At 44.1% G+C, this 23152-nt stretch overlaps 1 protein-coding gene across 4 annotated transcripts in view; it reads right to left on the bottom strand.

The window, feature by feature from the left end:
- The window catches only part of GRM1 (glutamate metabotropic receptor 1), a 338953-nt gene that overhangs the window by 74962 nt on the left and 240839 nt on the right, over nucleotides 1–23152 (bottom strand). For all 4 annotated transcript variants that reach the window (XM_060240640.1, XM_060240615.1, XM_060240631.1 and 1 more), the window contains exon 5: nucleotides 572–818. In XM_060240640.1, coding sequence (XP_060096623.1) covers nucleotides 572–818 — 247 coding nt within the window. The remainder of the gene's footprint in view (nucleotides 1–571; nucleotides 819–23152) is intronic.

Here is a 23152-nt window from a genome sequence, read left to right as displayed (position 1 = left end):
TTTAAAGAAGATCTGAACCCAGTTACCCATCACTGGTCACTTTCAAGTTAGATTTACACAATGCAGCCTTTGTGGAATTGCTTTTTCAGTCTAATTTATACTGCACATGACATATAGATCTTGACTTGTTCCCAATACTGTCCTCAAGTACACTCCAACTTGGCTGGAGAGAAGGTGATGAAACCAGAATTTGCTGAGGCAAACCAGAGTTTGAGGAATTGCTTGAAACCTGAATTGTAGTTTTATAAACTAACCATAATTAAAATAAACTGTGGCTTTGTTCTATGTCTGAACCAAACCAATCAATCTAGTCTGCTGCCCCACCAAATCTAACCAAAACTAACAGCTGCATCCAGTCATGATAATGAGTTAGCTTACTTTCACTAGCCCTCCCTTCATCCATGAATTACATGTAGTACAAGTGCTAATGTAGTACTCTGGCATCAGGTTGGGAGCGAACCCTGTAAAACATAATTGTGCTATCTGTGCTTCACTCCCAATATACAGTGGCACAGGTACAACCTTCTAGCTATATGGACAACCTGTAATTAACTCTTCAGTGAACTCTTACCTTCCAGGGGCATCTCCATTTCCATCAATCCGAACTTCTTCTCCTGAAACTCCAATGAATGAAGAATTCAGGAGAAAATCCAAGAGCTTGCTACCATCAATGGGCTTCATGGCATCACATAGTCCAACATGTCCTGGACAAAGGGCATGATGCATGTTTTGCAGGCCGTGGGCCATAGCATATATGGCATTGATAACAAATCCCATTTTACTGTCCTGGACATAGTTTTCTTCTAAACTTTCATTCCCTACAATGAGAAGAGGACTACATTACATCAACTGTAAATTAAAAGTATTCCAAAGATGGAATTTAAATATACCAAAATACAGACACATTCAATGTGTTAATTAACACTCTGTCAAACAGTCCTACCCAATATTAATTTGCAAGATATAACCATATTCCAATTTAGAAGAATCATATCATAATTTGTTTTTAATTGAAAAGAAAAACAACCAGTCTTTCTTTACATCCCTTTAAGATTTTTCCCCATGTTTTACTGCGCATTGGTGGTGGCCTCTTGCTTCTGTTGTGTATGTCTATAAGGTTATTCGCAAGATCCCTGAAGCTGGTGGCACCCATAGTTTCTAAACATCCCACATTGACCTTTAGCCATAGGCTAAGATAAGCAACCTCAAGATAGGTCCTGAAGTTCTCCCTGAAATACAACTAATCTCCAGACTACAGAGGTCAGTTCCCTTGGATGAAATGGCAACCTCAGAAGGTGGGTTCTGTATGGCATCACATCCCTGATGAGCTTCCTCTCCTCCCCAAATGCCGCCCTCCCAAGGCACTACTCCCCAAACTCCAGGAATTCCCCAGGGTGGAGCTGGCAACCCTACCATAGGCTGAGCCAGAGCCTAGTCTAAGTGTAGCATGGATAGGTCTGGAAACTCATTTATTGTGACAGCTTTTAAAGTAGTGATTAAAAACATATTCAGATATTAATGAATCAAATAACTCAGTGGAGAAATCATTCACAGTGGTTGGGGAGAGGAAGGGGAGGGAAGCTGAATAACTGATTGTGGAGGCTTTCTAATACTTCTTCCACACCTTCTGTGCTCTGAGTTAGGGCTGTTGCTGCCACCACTGATGCCTTTTCTGGTACATCTGGTATACCCAAGGAAGTGTAGTTCTAGGGTATCAGAATGCACGATCACAGATGCATAATAAAGAGCATGCAAGGTATTTAGTGTCATAAAGCAGGCAAAGAGGTGTGACACATGGATCAGAAATGTTTGTGGATTTCATTATATACATATTATCACCTATACGTCTCCCACCAAAAAATATGAAAAGCAGAGGCATGAGGTTTGACTACAGATTAAACCCACACATCACTGAAAAGATATACCACAAGGGTACACAAGTGGCTCATGGATCACATTCTGATGCTTCCATTGCTACATATTCCAGTGGCCAAGCCATATTTGTCCTTCACAAGGCTCTGCTTTGCTTTTGGTAAAACTACCTTAAAGACTGACACATTTATTGTACCATAAATCTGCAAAATCTTTAGACTCCTTTTTGTGTTTGTTGTGTTTGTGTAATCTCTGAAACCCCTGGTCAATTCCACACAGAAAAAGAGAAAGTCAGAACTTCATTCATCTTTCTTTAATCTTTTTCATCACTCTGCTTTTTCAAAGCAGTGCTGATGCTAATATTGAAAATATGCTGATGCTGTTATGATTGTTATGAGCCTATTTGCCTGCACCTGTGGATTAGCATCAGATACACAAATCATCCCTGAGAGCAACAAAATGTTCTTTTGATTGGGTGATACCTGTGCTTTTCTTTACCTTTGAATAACATTAACATGATGTGAACATTTGAAAGGATTGGCAGAAAGATTTTTCTTTTAAAAACAGAGATACAAAGAGAAGGTACACTGTGTGTTGGGATTTTGCATTTGTAAGCAGAAGCTGCCTACTTATACTCTTTACAAGTTCTTGGAGGTAGTTGCTGACTTTCTGTAGTTCTAAGTAAAGCTTTAAAATGTTTAACTTTGTGGTTTCATTTTAGACTGTCTTTACATAAAGCTCAAATGAAACACCCATAGTCCCTTACATGCAATGTAAGTAAGTTTTGAAATGTTTCTATCGCAACTTGACAGCAACCAAGGGAGGCAGAACTGTTGCATCAAAATCAAATTTTGCATCAAATTGCATCAAATTTGCATCAAATTGCATCAACTTGCATCAAAATTGTATGACTATCTACCCAAAGGACAGAAGTCTTGGGTGTGTGCTCGATGCAAGGAGCTCCTGGTCCTCAGGGAACGAGTTCGTACCCTTGAGGCCCTGGAGAAGCAGAGACGGTTAGTTAGGCACTTGGGGAAGACTCTTGGGGGCGTATTAGATGAGCCCCACTCTGAACGTAGCAGCCCCGTTGCTGCCAGAGAGCGTGAGGGTCGAGAGGGAACAGGGCACCGTGCTGAGGATAAGGAAAATGCGCCCTCAGAAGGGACATCTTCTTCGGTTGGTGAGCAGGAATCCTTTCGCACCAAGGAGCCATCCCTGGGCAGGGGGAGAGGGGGTGGGGTTGGTAGTTGGTGATTCGATCCTTAGGCGAGTAGACAGCTGGGTGGCAAAACCATGTACTGACCGTATGGTGACTTGCCTACCTGGTGCGAAGGTAGAAGACATTATGCGTGTAGTAGATAGGCTGATAGACAGTGCTAGGGAGGAGCCTGTGGTCGTGGTGCATGTTGGCACCAACAATGTGGGGAAATGCAGTCGTGAGGTCCTGGAGGAAAAATTTAGGCTGCTAGGCGGGAGACTTAAGGCCAGGACCTCCAAGGTAGCCTTCTCAGAAGTGCTACCTGTTCCACGTGCAGGGCAGGAGAGACAGGCACAAATTAGAAGTCTCAATGTGTGGATGAGACGATGGTGTAAGGAGGAAGGGTTTAAGTTTGTTAGGCACTGGGATGCTTTCTGGAACAAGCGGGAGCTGTACAAAAGAGATGGTCTCCATTCTCCCCGGATGGAACTAGGCTGCTGGCACTTAAAATTAAGAAGGTGGCAGAGCAGTTTTTAAACTAAATCTTGGGGGAAAGCCGACAGGAGATGAAATGTCTCTGTTTCGGGAGGATTCATCTCAAAGAGATGAAGGGTTGGCTGCTATTTTTCTACCAGGTAACAGATCAGAGTTGTCCACTGTGATGGTGACAAACAGTATGGACTGTCTGCCAGAGTCTCGAGGCGGCAGGAGAAAGGTGGCGAGCCTAGCTTGCCTGGGAAATTATAGATGTTTGTATGCAAATGCTAGAAGCGTTCGAAGTAAAATTGGTGAGTTGGAATGTTTAGTGTTGGGAGAAAACATAGACATTGTGGGAATTTAAGAAACTTGGTGGAATGAAGAGAATCAGTGGGACACGGTGATTCCTGGATATAGGTTATATCGGAAGGATACGGAGGGGTTGGAGGTGGGGTGGCTCTGTATGTCAGAGAGGATATACGGTCCAGTAAGACTGAGGTCAGAGAATTAGATTCCCTTTTAGAAATGCTTTGGGTTGAAATAGAGGGCCCAAAAGGAAATTTAACTATGGGAGTTTGTTATCGCCCACCAAATCAAAAGAGAGAGGACCATTATAATATGATGGAAGGCTTAAAGATAGCAGCTAAACGTAAAAACTGTGTTGTAATAGGTGATTTTTACTACCCGCAGATTGATTGGGTCAATATGTGTTCTGGTTGAAAGAGATTGAGTTTCTTGATGCTCTCAATGACTGTACTATGGAGCAGATGGTCTCAGAACCTACCAGGGGTGGGGCGATCCTGGATTTGGTCCTAAGTAATGCCCAAGACTTGGTGAGAGATGTAAAAGTGATTGCGCCACTTGAGAGCAGTGACCATAACGTTATTGATTTCACCGTTTGTATAAATAGGGAGTTGCCTAAAAAGACCGCCACAACCACGTTTAACTTTAAAAGAGGTAAATTCTCTGAGATGAGGAGGCATGTGAGGAGGAATCCGAAAGGAAAGGTAAATACGATCAAAACCTTGGGGAAGCTTGGAGACCATTTAAAACTATAATCCTAGAAGCTCAGATAAAATACATACCACAAGTTAGGAAAGGCACAAACAGGCATAAGAAAAGGCCTGCATGGTTAACAAACAAAGTAATGGAAGCTGTAAAAGATAAGAAGGGCTCCTTTAAGCGGTGGAAAACCAGTCCAAATGAGATTAATAGAAGAGAACACAGGCTGTGGCAAATCAAATGCAAGACTGTGATCAGGCAAGCAAAAAGGGACTATGAGGAGCATATTGCAAAAAACATAAAGACCAACAATAAAAATTTCTTCAAATATATTAGAAGCAGGAAACCAGCCAGGGAGGCAGTGGGGCCCTTGGATGACCATGGGGTAAAAGGATTACTGAAGGGGGATAGGGAAATGGCTGAAAAGCTGAATGCATTTTTTGCTCCTTCTTCACTGTGGAAGATGAGAACTTTTTCACCGCCTCAGAACCACTAATTTTGGAAGGGGTGTTGAAAAACCTGAGTCAGATTGAGGTGACAAAAGAGGAGGTCCTACAACTGATAGACGAATTAAAAACTAATAAGTCACCGGGTCCGGATGGCATACATCCGAGAGTTCTGAAAGAACTCAAAGTTGAACTTGTGGATCTTCTAACAAAAATCTGTAATCTTTCATTGAAATCTGCCTCCGTTCCTGATGACTGGAAGGTAGCAAATGTCACCCCCATCTTAAAAAGGGTTCCAGAGGAGATCTGGGAAATTACAGGTCAGCTACAAATACAAGTTGATGGGGTGTGAACTGGCAGAGTCTGACCAAGTGAGAGATCTTGGGGTCGTGGTAGATAACTCACTGAAAATGTCAAGACAGTGTGCGTTTGCAATAAACAAGGCCAACGCCATGCTGGGAATTATTAGGAAGGGAATTGAAAACAAATCAGCCAGTATCATAATGCCCCTGTATAAATCGATGGTGCGGTCTCATTTGGAGTACTGTGTGCAGTTCTGGTTGCCGCACCTCAAAAAGGATATTATAGCATTGGAGAAAGTCCAGAAAAGGGCAACTAGAATGAATAAAGGGCTGGAACACTTTCCCTATGAAGAAAGGTTGAAACGCTTGGGGCTCTTTAGCTTGGAGAAACGTCGACTGCGGGGTGACATGATAGGGGTTTACAAGATAATGCATGGGATGGAGCAAGTAGAGAAAGAAGTACTTTTCTCCCTTTCTCACAATACAAGAACTCGTGGGCATTCGATGAAATTGCTGAGCAGACAGGTTAAAACGGATAAAAGGAAGTACTTCTTCACCCAAAGGGTGATTAACATGTGGAATTCACTGCCACCGGAGGTGGCGGCGGCCAACAAGCATAGCCACCTTCAAGAGAGGTTTAGATAAAAATATGGAGCACAGGTCCATCAGTGGCTATTAGCCACAGTGTGTATATATGTGTGTGTGTATATATATACATATATAATTTTTTTGGGGGGCCACTGTGTGACACAGAGTGTTGGACTGGATGGGCTATTGGTGTGATCTAACATGGCTTCTCTTATGTTCTTATCCATTGGACTGACCTACAAGTAATCCTTCCTTCCTTCCTTCTTCCAAAATTTGTTTTTTCAGTGTCCCCTAATACCGCTAGGGAGATTAAAAACCGTCTTAAACCTCTTTGTGCTGTTTTATTGATTCTTATGGAGGTGATGATAGTGGCGGTAGTTTAACTGATTGCATTACAACCTCTAATAATTTCTCTATAAAGCTGTTTGATTAGTAATAATAGCAGCAACTGCAAAGGTGATATTGCACAGAATGGACTTATGTCAGCATCCAAAGAAACTAAAGTCTGAGCTACCTGATGATCAGGTGTTATTTCATGTTGTAGATCTGAACAACAGAAGCTGGAAGAAAGATTTCCCCCAAGTAAGGCTGTCTGTTTGCCAATGGTAAGGAATAGGTGTTTTTTCCTTTGTCATGTTGCCTGGCCCATTTGCTTTTATCATTCAGCTTGTTTTACTAAATACACAGGGTCATCCTAAACAGAATTCTCTGGTGCATTTCACCTCATCTGCCATCTAATCCCTCTTAAGAATGGATAAAAGAGCTTCTAAGCTATTTTTGTTCACAATTTCCCCCAAATTCTAAATATAATATAAAGATGCACCATTCAAGTGTTCAGTCTCATTTTAAAAATGAAACATAGGAGGCTAAGGAAAACAGAACAGTATGTAATCTCAGCTATCTGACCTGAGAAACACAAAAACTAAAGCAAAGAATATGCAGAAAGCTATTTCCCCCCATATTAACTGCTGATCAGAGGCCTGCATCGCAGCACAGATTAAAATTCCTAATGATTTTTGCAACTGATCCTTGCTCACCCAAGCAGTATATGTATCCTAGATGATAGAGTACATGATATATGATTATGCTTTTCTGGCTATCTGCTGTTTACCCCTAGAAGACACTTTGGTGATAAGAAAAGGCACTTTGCCTAAGGATAACAAATATAGGAAGCACATCTTGCCTTTGGCCTCAGGATACAAACACCCAACAGGAATCTCCATTGAACACTTCCAGCTGAGGATACAAGAACAATGCACCTCAAACAGAAAAACAAAGAAGGGAAACTGCATGCCTCAGATGACTGCTGCAAATGTCTCTTTTCTGCCCCCACTGTAATATGGACTTACTGTGTAGTGGCTCAACAATGCTTTCCCTTTCTAGTTGCTCACTGTGTTTCCTTCATAGGGGGCCCACAGGCTAAGTGCGAACAGCGTGACATTCCATGTCACCAGACTGTCTTCATGGTATCATGTTGATGTATCACTACTGTTGGTATGTCATGCCATTGTAATCCCAGTGTTGGGAAGATCTCATGCAAGTGTAGCCCCACCTGTAGGTGCTAAAAACCATTGTTGCTGCTGACCAAATACTCCTGATATCTTTTGCCTTCAGGACCAGAACTGTGATAAAGCAAGCTCTACCTAGTATTCTGCTGTCTTTCAATGCCTTTCAACACCATCTTGCCAAAAGAAGAAACTTAGCCACTCCATCCTTCCATTTAGCTTCCAGAGTTCCATTCCTGATGCTGTTCAATAAATTATTATTTTGTAGCTGTGCTTTCATTTTAATGGGATTTGTTCTGCAGGTGTTGCTGTGTCATCACTTCCTCTTTCCTACTAACCTTACTGGAAGAAAACTTCTGAGACTCCCACAAGGGCCATCCAGTAGGTAGCTACATGCAGGGCTTGATCCAGAAGCTCAGGAGTGATAAACCTGCGCTGTTTCACAGTGCTTTGGCCTTTAAAGGCAGTATTTCCTCTCCTGTCAAATGTGGCCTTTTTCATCAGAGCCAATGGGCTGAACCCCAAACCTCCATGATGTCTCCTTTGTCTTTGTACTTAGTGTGGGAACACTGTGCTGTGACTGAGGTGTGGAGTCTAAGATTTTGCTTCTGAGAGAGTTGTTTGTAGCAAAAGGATTAGCTTTTCATTGCTTCTATATTTCTGTTCCATGGTACACAAGCCCCTCAATCACTCCTATTGCACACATCAGTGATTTTTCCTTAATAAACTCCCAGGAAGATGACCACGATGTCTGTTCTCTATGAATGTGCAGCCATGTCTTCTCTTGTATGTTGCTGCGCTTATGTCTCTGTCCCCTTATCTTGCAAGAAGGACTTCCCAAATTGCTCATATGGGTTAATAATCACCAGAAAATAATGCTGTCCAGATTAATGAGCTGAGCACTCAGGAATTTTTAAAAGAAAGTATGAATAGATATTCTCTGGAGAGATCAAGAAACTAACCTCATTACATTTGAATTGAAGAAAATGGGTCAACTATTCACTTATACTTAGCAAAATTCAAAAGGACAGAACATGTCCAACCAAACCTTCCTGAAGTTGACCCATAGGGTCCACTGAAGGCCAACTGAGATGAGGCGCAGCAAGATCTATAAACCTTTTTATTAGAACACAGAAACCATGGAAGACTGATTCACATTGGGGCTATGATAGTGGGAAACTGGGAAAGAGGAGCTTAACACAGTTACCCTGTATTAGTAGTCAGACCCCTCCTGCTGCTGAGGGGCCGTTTACAGGTTAAAAAGTCAAAAACATTTCTCTAAATGTCAACCAATACCTTAAGTGCAGGGCACTGCTTAGGGCAAGGTGGATCAAGATAAGAAGAGGAGGAGACTGGATTTATACCCTGTCCTTCACTCAGAGTCTCTGGCAGTGTGTCAACCTGCCTCAGAATATGTTTTGCCCTATAAATATGTCACCCAGCTAACCCAGGTTTCTGTATGTGTTTTCTTGGATCCTCTGCACACCCCCACTTGTGTGGGGGCCTTTCTTCTCTCACTTTCCAAAATGCTGGTAAGTTTGGTGTAGTGGTTAAGTGTTCAGACTCTTATCTGGGAGAACCAGGTTTGATTCCCCACTCCTCCACTTGCAGCTGCTGGAATGGCCTTGGGTTAGCCATAGCTCTCACAGGAGTTGTCCTTGAAAGGGCAGCTGCTATGAGAGCCCTCTCAGCCCCACCCACCTCACAGTGTGTCTGTTGTGGGCGGGGAGAAGATATAGGAGATTATAAGCCACTCTGAGTCTCTGATTCAGAGAGAAGGGCGGTGTATAAATCTGCAGTCTTCTTCTTCTTCGCTTCTTCTGCTGTCTTCACCATGTGTAGTAATTATCACCCATCCCTATAATGCTTTCCCCTTTCCTTCCTGATTCTCCTAGTTAGCTCTTGTGTTTGCTGTGTGCATCCTTGTTTTATTCTGGTTTTCTTCTTCCAATAAAAAACTTTCCTGTAAATAACTGCCTGGTTATTTTCGAGAGTTCTCATAAGGACAAATCTCCATATACATAGGTGGAGATCTCAGTTACCAGCCTCTCCCTCTGTCCCCCAACTTATGCGGAGACTGTCTACTTTGGGAACACCTATGCCATTTCCCAAATCTCAACCTGTCTGCTCCTAGTAGGGTTGCCAAGTCCAATTCAAGAAATATCTGGGGACTTTGGGGGTGGAGCCAGGAGACATTAGGGGTGGAGCCAAGATCAAGGCTGTGACAAGCAGAATTGAATTCCAAAGGGAGTTCTGGCCATCACATTTAAAGTGACAGCACACCTTTTCAATTCCTTCCTTCCATAGGAAATAATGAAGGATAGGGGCACCTTCTTTTGGGGCTCATAGAATTGGACCCCCTGGTCCAACCTGCTGTTTTTATACCTTACTTCACATTCAAAATGGCAAAAATAGCTATTAAAATAGTTTCTAGCAATCTTGTGACACTCTATAAAGGAAAAGCTCCTCTACTGTGAATGTGAAACAAGAACTCTGAGGGCACAAAATAGGGCACAGACTATTTTCATATAACTCTTCATTTACATATATGTCAAGCTAAAGTTGCTTATTGCCTATTCTAATGTTAACCCCCCCCCGCCCAAATATTAACCAGCAGCTGGCAGAAAACAAACAGCCCTAATCATGCCAGAAAGAAAACATGTTTCCAAATCTAAAACTTAAAATAGCCCTTGGCCTACTATTTACAGAAGGAAATATAAGAAGAGAGGCATAGTTAAATTTTAAAAGGCATTGTAGCTTCCAAACAGATCACTATCGTGTAGCACACAGAAAAAACCATAAGAGCTCTGTGTGTGTGTGTGTGTGTGTGCTTGCTCTCTTCACATACCCCCATCTAATTTCATCAAGAGACAGGCATCTGTGTTCATGGCTGACAGTCACAGATCCCAGGGACGACTGATTCCACGCAGAGGTGCCGTGGCGAGGGCGACGACTGCGCCGAGGAAGGCGCGGGAAGCCCGGTGGAGGCGAGGAGGGGAAACTTAGGGAGCGGAGGGCGGCGCAGGGAGAGCCACCGCTGAGGAAGCCAGGGAGGCAGGTCATAGCCCCGGGGACTCTGGAACGTCCTGCGGGCGCCGGAGCCGCCACAGACCGAGGCCAGGCAGCCGCGAGCTGGCCGACCCGCCTTCCCTCAGCCTGCTCCTCAATGGCATGGCGCGCTCTCTCGAACAGAGCCTCAGCCACTGCGCATGCGACAGAAACCTGCGCGTGCCGCTTCACACACGCACGCACACCTCTTCCTCAGAACTTCCTTCTGCAGAGTCAGATTCGTTTCTGAATCTGCAGAAGGCGCCGTTTCCCTCCCCTCCCCTCCCCCCGCTGCTGTTTTTGGGGGGAGCGGGGGAAGAGACTGGAAAACCTGGCGTCTCCCGCCAGAGCGGGAAGATTGGGACCCCTAGCTCCTAGTTATTTCTTGTTTTGGGGAAAACATGCAGGCAATATGTGTATTTATTCCAATATCAAATATTAGGTCTCCCAGAGCATCTGAAGCTGGGAAATGCTAAGGAATTAACAGGTTAACCACCCTCCTCAACCTACAGTTAAAACCTGAACTGGATCCTTCTTCTGCCTGCAACTGTTTATCAATAAAAACTGTTTGAAAGACAATTCCTGCATGTCAACAGTGTCTCATCTGGTTTGTCCATGAGTAGCATAAATTCACATCTGCCCAGATCCAGCTCTTCAGGGAGAGGAAACCACAACACTGTGAAATGAACCCTACTTTTCAGTGTTAAGCAAAATTTGTTCCTCACTACAGTTTGCTAATTTCATCATGTTTGCAGCGGCAAACATTAAGCTCATCATGCCAAACAGCAGGGGTGTTTCTTGATAGAGCCTACCAGGAGACTCCACCTGATTTCCCACCCCTGGTAAAAAGTCCAAGTCAAGAAACCACAAGTGCTCTTTTGGAAACACTCGCCTCCGTCCCTGGTATTGTGCAACGCCAGGTCCATAAACAATAAAACCTCAGTCCTGCAGGATTTCTTTATCAGGCAGGATATGGACCTGGCTTGCGGGACGGAGACCTGGGTGCGGGACGGGGAGACAGTTGCTCTCTCCCAAGAGGTTCTGCCTGGGTTCTCTGTCCTTCATCGGGCTCAGACTAGCGGGCGGGGGGGGGAGGGGTGGCCTTTTTCATACGGGAGGATTGCTCCTTCAGGGTGCTTCCGCCGTCGAAGATCAAGGGTGTGGAGTGTGTGGGCTTGGTGTGGGATGTTGGGGAGAGTTTGGCAATCTGGCTGGTGTACTGTCCACCTAACGCGCCGGCCAGTGCCTTACCGTCCCTGATGGAGGCTGTAGAAGGCTGGGCATTGGAGCATCCTTGACTTATAGTCCTGGGTGACTTCAACATCCATGCCGATGACGCGGCTTCCATTCGGGTGACGGATCTAGTGCTTTTCATACCACCCCTTTCCCGTTTAGGCGGTGAGCAAGTTTTAGCTCACCCGGGTAGACCCTTTGCGGCTTCAAATGGCCATGCGGGATCCCTGGCCCTCTGGTGACTCGCTGGATGAACTAGTGGAGATTTGGAACAACCAACTCTCCACGGCCATCGATGAGATCGCTCCCCGACGTCCTCTTCATCCTCGTTCACAATCTGCTCCATGGTATACCATGGAGTTGGGATCAATGAAACAGTGATTAAGATGACTAGAGAGACGATGGTGACATACTCGCGACGAAGCTACGAGAACATCCTATAGGTCATTTATGCGGACCTATGAGATGGCAGTTCAGGCTGCAAAAAAGACCTGTTTTGCATCCAGAATTGCATTTGCGACCTCATACCCAGCACAATTGTTTAGTATAATTCGGTCACTAACAACTCTATCACAGGGTAAACAAAATATTAGAGAATTGGAAATAGGCTGTGAGGCTTTTGCGAGTTTTTTCGCAGATAAGGTCTCGTCGCTCCGATGCAACCTTCCCACCATAGTTGATACAGTAAAAGACCTTGGGCACCGAGCGCCTCTTCTGGTCCAATTTTGGATTCTTTCAGCCCACTCAGCCTGGAGGAAGTCGACAGGATCCTTTTGGCTGTACGCCCTATGACTTGTAGGTTGGATCCATGCCTGTCCTGGCTTATAAAAGCTAGCCAGATGTGGCTACGTGACCCACTACAAGGTATTGTCAACAGATCCCTGGTAGAAGGGATCTTTCCCACACCTCTTAAAGAGGCAGTTGTCCATCCCCTCTTAAACCATCTGCAGATCCGGCCGTATTGGCAAATTATCAGCCGGTATCAAACCTTCCCTTTTGGGGTAAGGTTATAGAGCGGGCGGTGGCAACTCAGCTACAGGGATTCCTGGAGGACACTTCTGCACTGAATCCATTCCAGTCTGGCTTTCAACCAGGTCACAGGACGGAGACGGTTCTGGTCGCTCTCATAGATGACCTCATGTGAAATCTGAATCAGGGCAGCTCAGCGGTGCTGTTGTTATTAGATCTGTCAGCTGCTTTTGATACGGTTGACCATCAGCTACTGACTAGCCGCCTTGCCGATGTGGGGATTCAGGGGTCCGCCTTACAGTGGTTGACCTCCTTTCTCCGAGATCGGGGACAAAGGGTGGTGACAGGGGAGGAAGCATCCCAGAGGCACTCTCTCAGTTGTGGGGTGCCACAGGGAGCAGTCCTATCCCCGATGCTATTTAATATCTATATGCGCCCCCTTGCTCAGATTGTCAGGAGGTATGGACTGGGTTGTCATCAATATGCAGATGACACTCAGCTCTATCTATTGATGGGCGGCCAGTCCGAATGTACCCCAGAAAATCTAGACCTGGCCCTTCAAGCTGTGGCTTCGTGGCTCAGGTTGAGTTGACTAAAATTGAATCCGACGAAGACGGAGGTTCTCTATCTGAGCCGGGGTGGTCCGGGGGGAGGGGTTCATCTGCCGGCTCTTGACGGGGCGTTATTAATACAGGCCCCTAAGGTCAGGAGCTTGGACATGCTCCTTGAGTCCTCCCTTACAATAGAGGCCCAGGTAGCGGCCACAGTTAGATCCGCCTTTTTCCACCTTCACCGGGCACGGCAGCTGGCCCCATTCCTGGAGCACAACGACTTAGCAATGGTGATCCATGCCACGGTTACCTCAAGAATAGATCACTGTAACAGTCTCTACATGGGGCTACCCTTGGTGCTAACCCGGAGACTACAGCTAGTGCAGAACGCTGCGGCGCGGCTGTTAATGAGACTCCCTCGATGGGAGCACATTCAGCCGGTGCTGAAAGAGCTGCACTGGCTTCCTGTTGTGTTCCAAGTTCGTTTCAAGGTGTTGGTGTTGACCTTTAAAGCCCTTTATGGTCAGGGACCTGTCTATCTGCGGGACCGCCTTTCTCCGCATATCCCCCAGAGAGCACTGCGTTCAGGGACGAAAAATCTATTGTCCATCCCTGAACCAAAAGAAGCCAGGTTGCGTATGACACGAACCAGGGCCTTCTCGGTGGCAGCGCCTGAACTCTGGAACACTCTCCTGGAGGCCATAAGGGCCCTGCGGGATTTGTCTACATTCCACAGGGCCTGTAAGACCGAATTGTTCCGACAGGCCTTCGACATTTAACCGAGAGAGAGCTGCCACTGGACATCATATAGAGCTCCATGCAGAGTACCGATGGTCACCATCGAACTTTCAGAACCGCTATACTGTACTGTATTAATACAGCACCATGAAATGTTTTAAATAATTTAAATATGTAATTATGTTTTATATGTTTTATTGGTTTTTAATGGAAGTAATGTGATGTTGTGAGCCGCCCTGAGTCCGCTTGCGGGATATAAGCTTAATGTAATAAATAATAATACAACAATAACATTTAACATTGCACCATGTGTTGCTTATTGGTATTGTCAAGGGAAATCACAGTTTAATGAAGAGAAGTTATGTTATCATTGAAGTGCCCACCTGCAATCTGAACTAAGCTGTCAACACTTTATGCTGCTGTTTAGACAAAGCAGTCAGAGAACTGCATATGGCCTTGATGCTTTGAGGTCAGGTTTCAAACTGCTGTCTACCTAAGGATTCAGTGGGTAGCTCTAGAAGCTCCAGCTGTTCTCCTATGCAACATAAAGGCAATTTAGGCCCTGCTTTTAGGGTTGCTTTAGAAAAAGTGACAAAGGTGGGAAACACTATACATAAAATAAAAATAATGTCTTCATTTATAAAACTGCCAGATCTGGAAAGGGCACAATTGTTTTAAATTAGCACCAGGATGCTTTTTGCATAGCATACAACTGACTTAAACAAAATCAACACTCTCTGCCACATGTGGCACCAAGCCCCTTTCAAGTTAGAATACAATGAATTTCACTTTTCTGCGAGTGACAAAATGGAACCCTTCACATAACCTCCAGGCACCTTGCTGAGTTCTGAAACACATTAAGTATCTGAGAGCTTGCAGGGCTCCTGAAGCTATAATGACTTGAGTTCTGATGACTGTACACTTCACTTTTGAGATATCAGTAAGTGCACTTTCATTTTACTTCTCCAAAGTACTCTTATTTTCCAAACAAACAAGTATTGTTTCCTATAAAATCACATCATTAAAGACTTGCAGTTTTCCATGTTTGCTGTCTCCTAAATGTATTAATGAGGGTTGTCAACCTCCAGGTGGAGCCTGGAGATTTCCTGGCATTACAACTGATCTCCAGACTACAGAGATCAGTTCCTCTGGAGGAAATGGCATCTTCAGAGGTTAGATTTTATGGCATGAGACATGTGCTGAGCTCCCTCCCTTCCCCAAACCCCACCCTTTCCAGGTTGTACCTCCAAATCTCTAGGAATTTCTCAACCTTGAGTGGGCAATGTTATTGACTGACTCATATGAAACTAACTAACAATTTTAATTAGTGTAGTCTGTCAATACACTTCTGGTTGAATTGCAGAAGGGCAAGCATGTCTAGTAGAACAGGGGAAACATCTTTAAGTGTCATTGTTTCCATAGAGAGTTGAATTCATTTATATACCGGGGTGGGGGGGCAACTAGATATGTCAAAATCCCATATATTTGTATGTGTTATGCTGCATGCTGTGTGTACAACTGTACACTGAAAGTACTACAACTGAAAACTGATCTCTGTCATCTGGAGAGCAGTTGTAAATTTGGGTGATCTCCAGCCCTTGCCTAGAAAGGTTGGCAACCCTATTTCCCATGGAGGAAATGGCTCACTGGGTCTATGCCATTATACCACTCTGAGATCATTCCCCTCCTCAAACCCACCTTCCCCATAATCCCCCCCAAGTTCTCTAGAAATTTCCTAACCTGAAGTGAGCAACCATTTCCGCTTAACAGCCAGCCTAATTCTATCTGCCCCTCTAAAGCTTTCCCTCAACCCCTGCCTCCAGCAATCTCTGCTAAGGAAAACTGACCCAGTTGAGTCATGCCAGCTCCTGGCCAGGCCCACTTGCCTGGTAGGGAGCACTCAAGGACTTGTCACTTTCCCCTGTATCCTTCTCCCCACTCTATTTCCTCTTCCCCCCCTCCTGACAACTTCCATATCGTCTCCTCTTTCCCTACCTCGTTCTCTCCTTCTCAGCCATTCATCAACCTCCCTTTTATCTGTCTCCCATCTTCGACTATATTGTTATTGTTGCTGTTGTTGTTTACTTCCTTTATATCTCAGCTTTCTCCACAGTGGGGACCAAAGCAGCTTACATTATTCTCCTCTCCTTCTAATCCATACAACAGTCCTGTGAGGTAATTTAGGCTGAAAGTATGTGACTGAGTGAGTTTCTGCAGTAAGGGGATTTGAACCTGGGTCTCTCAGACCCTACTCTGAAGCTCTAATTTCTACACCATGCTGGCTTTTACAGGGTGACTGCTGCTGAACAGGAGCAAGTTGCCAGGGCTAGCTGAGGCATGGAAGTCAGATGATATCAAGTCACCCAGAGGTTGCTGACAGGCATAGGGTTGCTATCTTCAAGGAGGTTTTGGAGATCTCCCAGAATTACAACTGAACTCCAGACAACAGAGGACTGTCCCCCTGGAGAAAATAACTGCTCTGGAGGGTGGACTCTATGGCATTATATTTAGCTGAGACTTCTTCACTCGTCAAATGCTGCCCTCCTCAAGTTCTACCACAAAATCCAAGGTCCTGGGGTTGCCAGCCTCCAGGTGGGACCTGGAGATCCCCTAGTATTACATTTGATCTTCAGACAACCAAATTTAGTTCCTCTGGAGCAATTGGCTGTTTTGAAGAGTGAACTCTATGCCCCCCCCCCAAACCTGCCCTCCTCAGTGCTGGCAACCCCAGGTCCCAATGAGTCCTCTCTCAAAAGCCAAAATAGGCCTGAAAATGGCACTGCCCTGCCCCCTGCCTTTTTACTCACAAAACTCCAGCCTGGAATACTGTGATTGCTTAGCAGCAACCAGAGGGAATCTATTGCTTAAAACTATAGGCACTTCATTTATCATTTTTGGATTTTTAAACCCTGAAATGGTGGTGGTTTTTTTTTTAAAGATTTCACATTTTCCTGCAAATCTGGGGCCCTTTTCAGGTTTATAGAAAGAACTGTCTTGCCTCTTCACAAGTTCTACCACCAGATTTAAGTATGCAAAGATTGGCTGACTTTGCTATTAGAATATAAGATAAATTGATAAACTACATTGTAATTGCATAGTCACTTAGTTTGCCTGCTTTCCCAAGGATGGGAAGAAAGGCCTGGGAAAGAGGGAGTAGCCACTGTGTGTGTGCGTAGGGGGGAATGGAAGCAATGACTAGGGACTTTCAAAGGAATAAGAATTTGTGCATTAAACAGTAGCATCTGTCCATCATAGAAAGTCTTACTAAAGCTGTAACCCTGTCCATACTTGAAGCATAGTCCATCCAAGAGAACAGGTTTATCTGGAGAGACATCTTCCCCTACCTCTCTCACTGTACATGCACCTTTAAGGACTCCATATCAGACAGATATAGATAGGTGAAATTTCAATAGTGACAACATCTTTTGCTGATGTCTGCACCAAGCCAGCCGGAATTGTGTTCCTGCGCAAAAAATCCTTGCTAAGTGTAGATATGGAGATAGTAACTCCACTTTCATTTGAGAGGGTTAAAGGTAATTTCCCTCAGAAGAATTGCCTCAGATGATGCAGATTTTTAAAAAATCCTATGGATTTTAAAATTCAAGCTGAAAGAAAATGTCCTGCTTTCACCTTTCCACTCAATGACACAATCAGTTTTGACATTATGAGCAACAAATGCGGGTGATAGCATGGTGTAGTAGTTGAAGAGTATTGGATTAAGACCTGGGAGACCCAAGTTCAAATCCTCATTGTGTCATGGAAGCTTGCTGGGTGACCTTGGGCCACTCATGCATTCTCAGCCTCACCTACTTCACAGGATTGTTGTTATGAAGAGACAGTGGAGAAAAAGAGAACTACGTAAACTGCTTTGGAGAGAAAAGCTGGGTATAAATGAAGTAAATAAATAAACAGTTCATATGGTATCAGAAAGAATTCCTTGCATTATATCTTGAGCATGGGTTAAAAAAATAGTAGGGATACAATCGCTGTAACTTAGAATAAGCATATAGTGAAGAACAATGTGAGCACTCGTCTGTGAAAGGACTGCTGCACACAAGGAAATCTTCTGCAGGCTTCACCCTTAAAGTTTCAGTTTAAGCAAGTATTCTTATAAGTATGTTATATGCCTATACAGAAAGCTACACAGACCACTAATAGTTTGAAATCCAGCCTCCTAGGTTTTATCTCTTAAGATGTCAATATAATGGTTATACTGTCTCCTCAAAAAGGAGAACTGAACTCATTCTGCCACAAGAGGGAGTATTTTGTTCTTCTCAAGTCATCTTAGCATGATTTTTCTTCCCCAGTTGCATGCTGGAAATTAGGGAAAAACATCCTTCAGTGACAGTTATGTTGCTGGTCTCTATATAACATTAGAATTAGAATGTCTCATCCCCAGTGGAAACAAACAAGCAAAATCTTAACCTTCATTCTTCTTATTTTTCAAGTTGTTGTTGAAATATGGAGCCCTGAACACAGTTGATGAGGAGACAGGAAAATTAGTTAGCTCAAAGTGCTGCAAACAACAGGGTCAAGGTCCGGTTTCCTGCAGCATATAATAAACCATCCTCCCCACCCCCCCAGGGGCAACAAAAGAAAAGGAAATGGTTATATTCAACCTAATGTTGGACAAAATAGCCAAAATGTTTTCACCAGAATAATTGGTCCTTCACAGAATTCTACCTATTTCTTTGCCTACTCAGTGCTTTATTCACTGCATTTGTTAAGAAGTCTGTTGCTATTTCCTGGAATTATCGAGTTTCAATTTGAAATATTATAATTTTTGGTATTATATTCAAGGATCATAAACATTTACTGCAGAAGTTCAAAATACAGCTTTGTAAAATAGGCCAGTACTATTACAATATTACAAAAAGGATCTGAAGTTGCCAAAGGAAAGAATGTCTAAGGCCCCCAAATAAGTTTGTGGCAAAGGTGAGATTTTACTAGGCAGTCCTCTGAGTCACAAATCATACTTTGATCACAGTGGATAAACCAATAAACTGAACACCTGGCAAATAAACTGAATACCTTCAATCCATGACTTTGCAAGAGCCATGGCTTACTCAAGGCCATTCCAGGAGCTGCAAGTGGAGGAGTGGGAAATCAAACTAGATAAGAGTCTGTACACTTACCTACCACGCCAAACTAATAAAAATAAACTGCACAATTGTATCATCCTGAAACCATCCCTCCCCCTTCCGTGGAAAAATTGTCTTCCACAAAACTGGTCCCTGTGCCAAAAAGGTTGGGGACCGCTGTTATAGACAGCTCCAAGAAAGCCCAGGCTAGTCAGATTTCATCAGATTTTGGAGGCTAAACAGGGTCAGCCTTGGGTAGCATTGGATGGGAGACCTCCAAGGAATACCAGTGTTCATGATGTGGAGTGAAGCAATGGCAAGCCACTTCTGAATGTATCTTGCCTTGAAAACCCTATGGGGCCACCATAAATAAACTGTGACTTGACAGTACTTTCCACTAGCAGCCACTAGTGACTTGACAGTACTTTCCACCAGTAGTAGAGATAGCACATTGAAGCACAATTTCAGATGCCCAATGTGGTGATGTGGTGATGGGGGGCAGTTATGAATAGGCGACTGCACCAGCTACAATTTCCAGTCAATTTTAAACTGATGACTGAATCTGAGTCATACTGTATGTACTGTATAGATAATAAAAATTCAGCTAACTTCTATACAGAAGAAGCTGGTGAAAGCCATTCTGGTCTTCACTGCTACATCCGGCATGCTAACATAAAATCCTTTCTTATCCTTTGTCAAAGTGGCCAAATCAATACACCCTGTCTTTTAACATAAAAAAGTATTAAAACTAGAGGTTCAGTACAAAAATCAACTGTTCAATTTTTATCCTGTACAATGGTCTATCACAGCATGTTCCAGTGATAATTTGAAAAGTTTTCATTTACATCACATTTCTTGCCTCCCACCAAGATCTGAACAGGTGCTGTCTATTGTTTTCCAGCACAAACTGGCTGAATTGACCTTTTAAAGGAATTAAGAGAAATGTATGGAGGTCAGGTCTATAAATTATGATTAGCACATCATAGTCAAGTGTAGAGCTTTTTTTGTAGCAGGAACTTCTTTGCATATTAAGCTACACCCCCTGATGTAGCCAAACTGCCAAGAGCTTACAAGGCTCTTCTTACAGTGCCTACTGTAAGCTCTTGGAGGATTGGCTACATCAGGAGGATGTAGCCTTGTTCCAGCTACAAAAAAAGCCCTGGTAAAAAAAAAAAAAGCCCTGAACTTCTATGTATGAGGTTAATGTACTTCTGAAAACCATGTTGGAAACAAAACAACTAAGGAGGGACATCATCTTTATTCATTGCTTGAGCTCCCAGAAACATCTGGTGAACCACTGTGTAGAAGAGGATTCTGAATCAAATTAATTTTGGTCTTATCCAGCAATTCATGTTGCCACAGTTGACAGAACAGACCAGTTATGAATTGCATAGAACTCTGTTTTTAATAAATAGGGCTTATGCCACAACATACAGCAACACTCCCCCCTTTTATATGTGCAACCTTTGAAAAGTTCATAGACTTAAAACTGTAACGAGAGCCCAAATATTTGGGTGGATTGGGAACAAATTAAATTAAGTTCAGTATTCCTGAGACAAAAAGAGCAATGTGAATGGGGCTAATTAGCATCTCAGCATTATATATCTAAATAAAACATCACCATATTCTGAATCTGGAGTTTATTATTCTAGTGCTGACTAATCAGATCTGTGCTGATGACAATAGCTAATGACAGTATGCAAACTGGCCACCATCAGCCTAACAGGAAACAAAAGCCCCAGAAAAAATTAAACAAAATGGGTTTTGTTTTTAAAATGAGAATGAAGAAAGACATTTATATGCTCTCTGCAGATGAGAATTTAAGAAGAATCCTGGTGGATGATAGGAAAAATCTATCTAGCCCAGCATATTCTATTTCCAATAGGAGTCCAACAGCTGCCCTTGAGAGCTTAAATCAAATATGAAGGCAGCTGACTTTTTTGAGGGTGGGAAGGTTTATTGCTAGCCCATGGCCTAGTGCAGAGTAAGCATGTGGAAGAAAAGACCCAACAACTGGATTGTGGAAGGAAAATGGCCACAGCTTTGTGTACAGACAAAGGAGCATTAGTGCAGCATGGGGATGGATCCCGATGAATCCTGTACCTCCCAGCCAGATGAATCCTGCCCCCACCATCCTGCCTGCTGGAGGGGAAAACTGTGGAGTGCAAGCCAGTGGGGACCACCTGGGTGCCTGTGCAGCACAGTCCCTTGCCATCTGGTAGTGAGAACCTGCTGACAGCCCCCAAGCTGAGCATATCACCCCCAAGACACCTTAAGGGAGTTTCCAAATGGGGGAGATGGGCATTTTTGTCCTCCCAAAATTGACCCCAGATGACTACTGCTACAAAAATTGGGGGGGAGGGGGGAGAATCCAGAATGCCAGTACCAGACCATCGAGGGGGCCAGTGTCATGTGCACCAGTGGCCTGCAAAGTAGACACCAAACCCTAGGCTGCCCACCACATCAGAACTTACTTGCAGTGAATCACTGGGTGACAAGGCAGATAGCCAAATTGCAATCCTGTTAAAGTTATCTAAGAAGGCAAGCCAAAAGCAAAAGTCTTCCTTGATGCTCTGTGTAATTCTAATGTGATGATGAGGGGTGGAAATGCCAGTGGTGGATCTAGCTATGCGTACACAAAAGGCATGTCCTGGAGCAGGGGTAGCCAAACTTGTTTAACATAAGAGTCATCTGACTGACTCATGAATGCCCACCCCAAACCCCTGGACCTAGAAACCCAAAATTCAGGGAGTGCATTCCTTCTATGACATCAGCACCCACTCTGAAGGGATTTTTAGAAATTCGACCCTAAGGGGGTGAAAAGGGGTGAAATGCATTTTTGTAAAGGAGTAAAGCTTTGCTGCGAGCCTAGCAGGCTGCTGCCTGCTTGCACATACCCCTCTCTCTGATTGGTCAGTTGAGGAGCTCTGTGTTTTGAGGTAAAAATCAGTTGAAAAAAGACTGCAGACAGTTGGTCTTCAGGCAACTTCTGTCTTCTGTGTAATAGAACCTGTGATTCAAGACTCCTGAATAGGCATTTTTCTTAAAAATCAGCATGGCAATTGAATTTATAAATGTTCATGGAGACATCGTACTTGTGGCCACTAATCAGGAAACTCTCACTAGGGATGAACATGAGGGTCCACCTTAGAGGCGATATGTCCACTGGGGAATTCTTTGAAGTCCTACTAAAAATAGGGGATGGAGAGTATCCCCACTTCAAAGGAAAGGTGACCATCCCTGCAGGCCTGGCCTCAGTAGCCAGGACCCTACCAGACCTAACAGTAAGGATATACCCTGATTTTGCCACTTTCATGGAGAAGTTGATGGACTGCCTGTGTGAGCATGCCATTCTAACCCCCAAGAATGGCAAGGCTGTCATCATTAATAACACTCTACTTAACTCCTTCAAAGAGGCAGAAATGGGGTACAGATCTGTGGACTCAGTGGTGCAAATGGACGGCACAGTTCACTACCCCATTCCAAAAAAAACCACACACAAAAATTATATATCCAGAAGTATAACTGGATTAAAGGTTGTTAAATACCATAGGAAAGCACAGGTTTCAAGTTAGTATAGAATAAATGTCAGATGTTTGAGGGCCACAAGACATGAACATGAGGGGGAGAAAGCAGCAGAGAAAGAAAGAGAGAGAGAAAGGAAGGAAGGAAGGAAGGAAGGAAGGAAGGAAGGAAGGAAGGAAGGAAGGAAGGAAGGAAGGAAGGAAGGAAGGAAGGAAGGAAGGAAGGAGGGAGGGAGGGAGGGAGGGAGGGAGGTCTTAACTTTAAATGTGTTCTCCAAGCCCCCCCCCCCCCCATGTTGGCTGGCTTAGTTTGAAGAAGGGATTTAAAGAGACAAATGCCTTCTCCACGCTGGCTAGTGGGCCGGTGGGGGTTTCAAGAGCCGCACAATATGTGTGAAAGGGCCATATGTGGCTCCTGAGCCACAGTCTGGCCATCCCTGCCCTGGAGCAACCACCCTGCAAGCAAAGTTGAGGTGACTCAAGAGGGTCTGCATTTCCTTAAGCATGCATTTATTGATGACCTGACACAGAAGGGATCTAAAGGCAGAGAGTTTTTCATCTGGAAGGTGGGATTATGAAGCAGCAGTAGCTATGGCTATGGGTCAATGCCCATTATTC

The sequence above is a fragment of the Heteronotia binoei genome, chromosome 1 (assembly GCF_032191835.1).
Source record: "Heteronotia binoei isolate CCM8104 ecotype False Entrance Well chromosome 1, APGP_CSIRO_Hbin_v1, whole genome shotgun sequence".
Classification (NCBI taxonomy): Eukaryota; Metazoa; Chordata; class Lepidosauria; order Squamata; family Gekkonidae; genus Heteronotia; species Heteronotia binoei.
The sequence above is the reverse complement of the archived record's forward strand: the minus strand, read 5'-3'. Positions and strand labels throughout refer to the sequence as shown.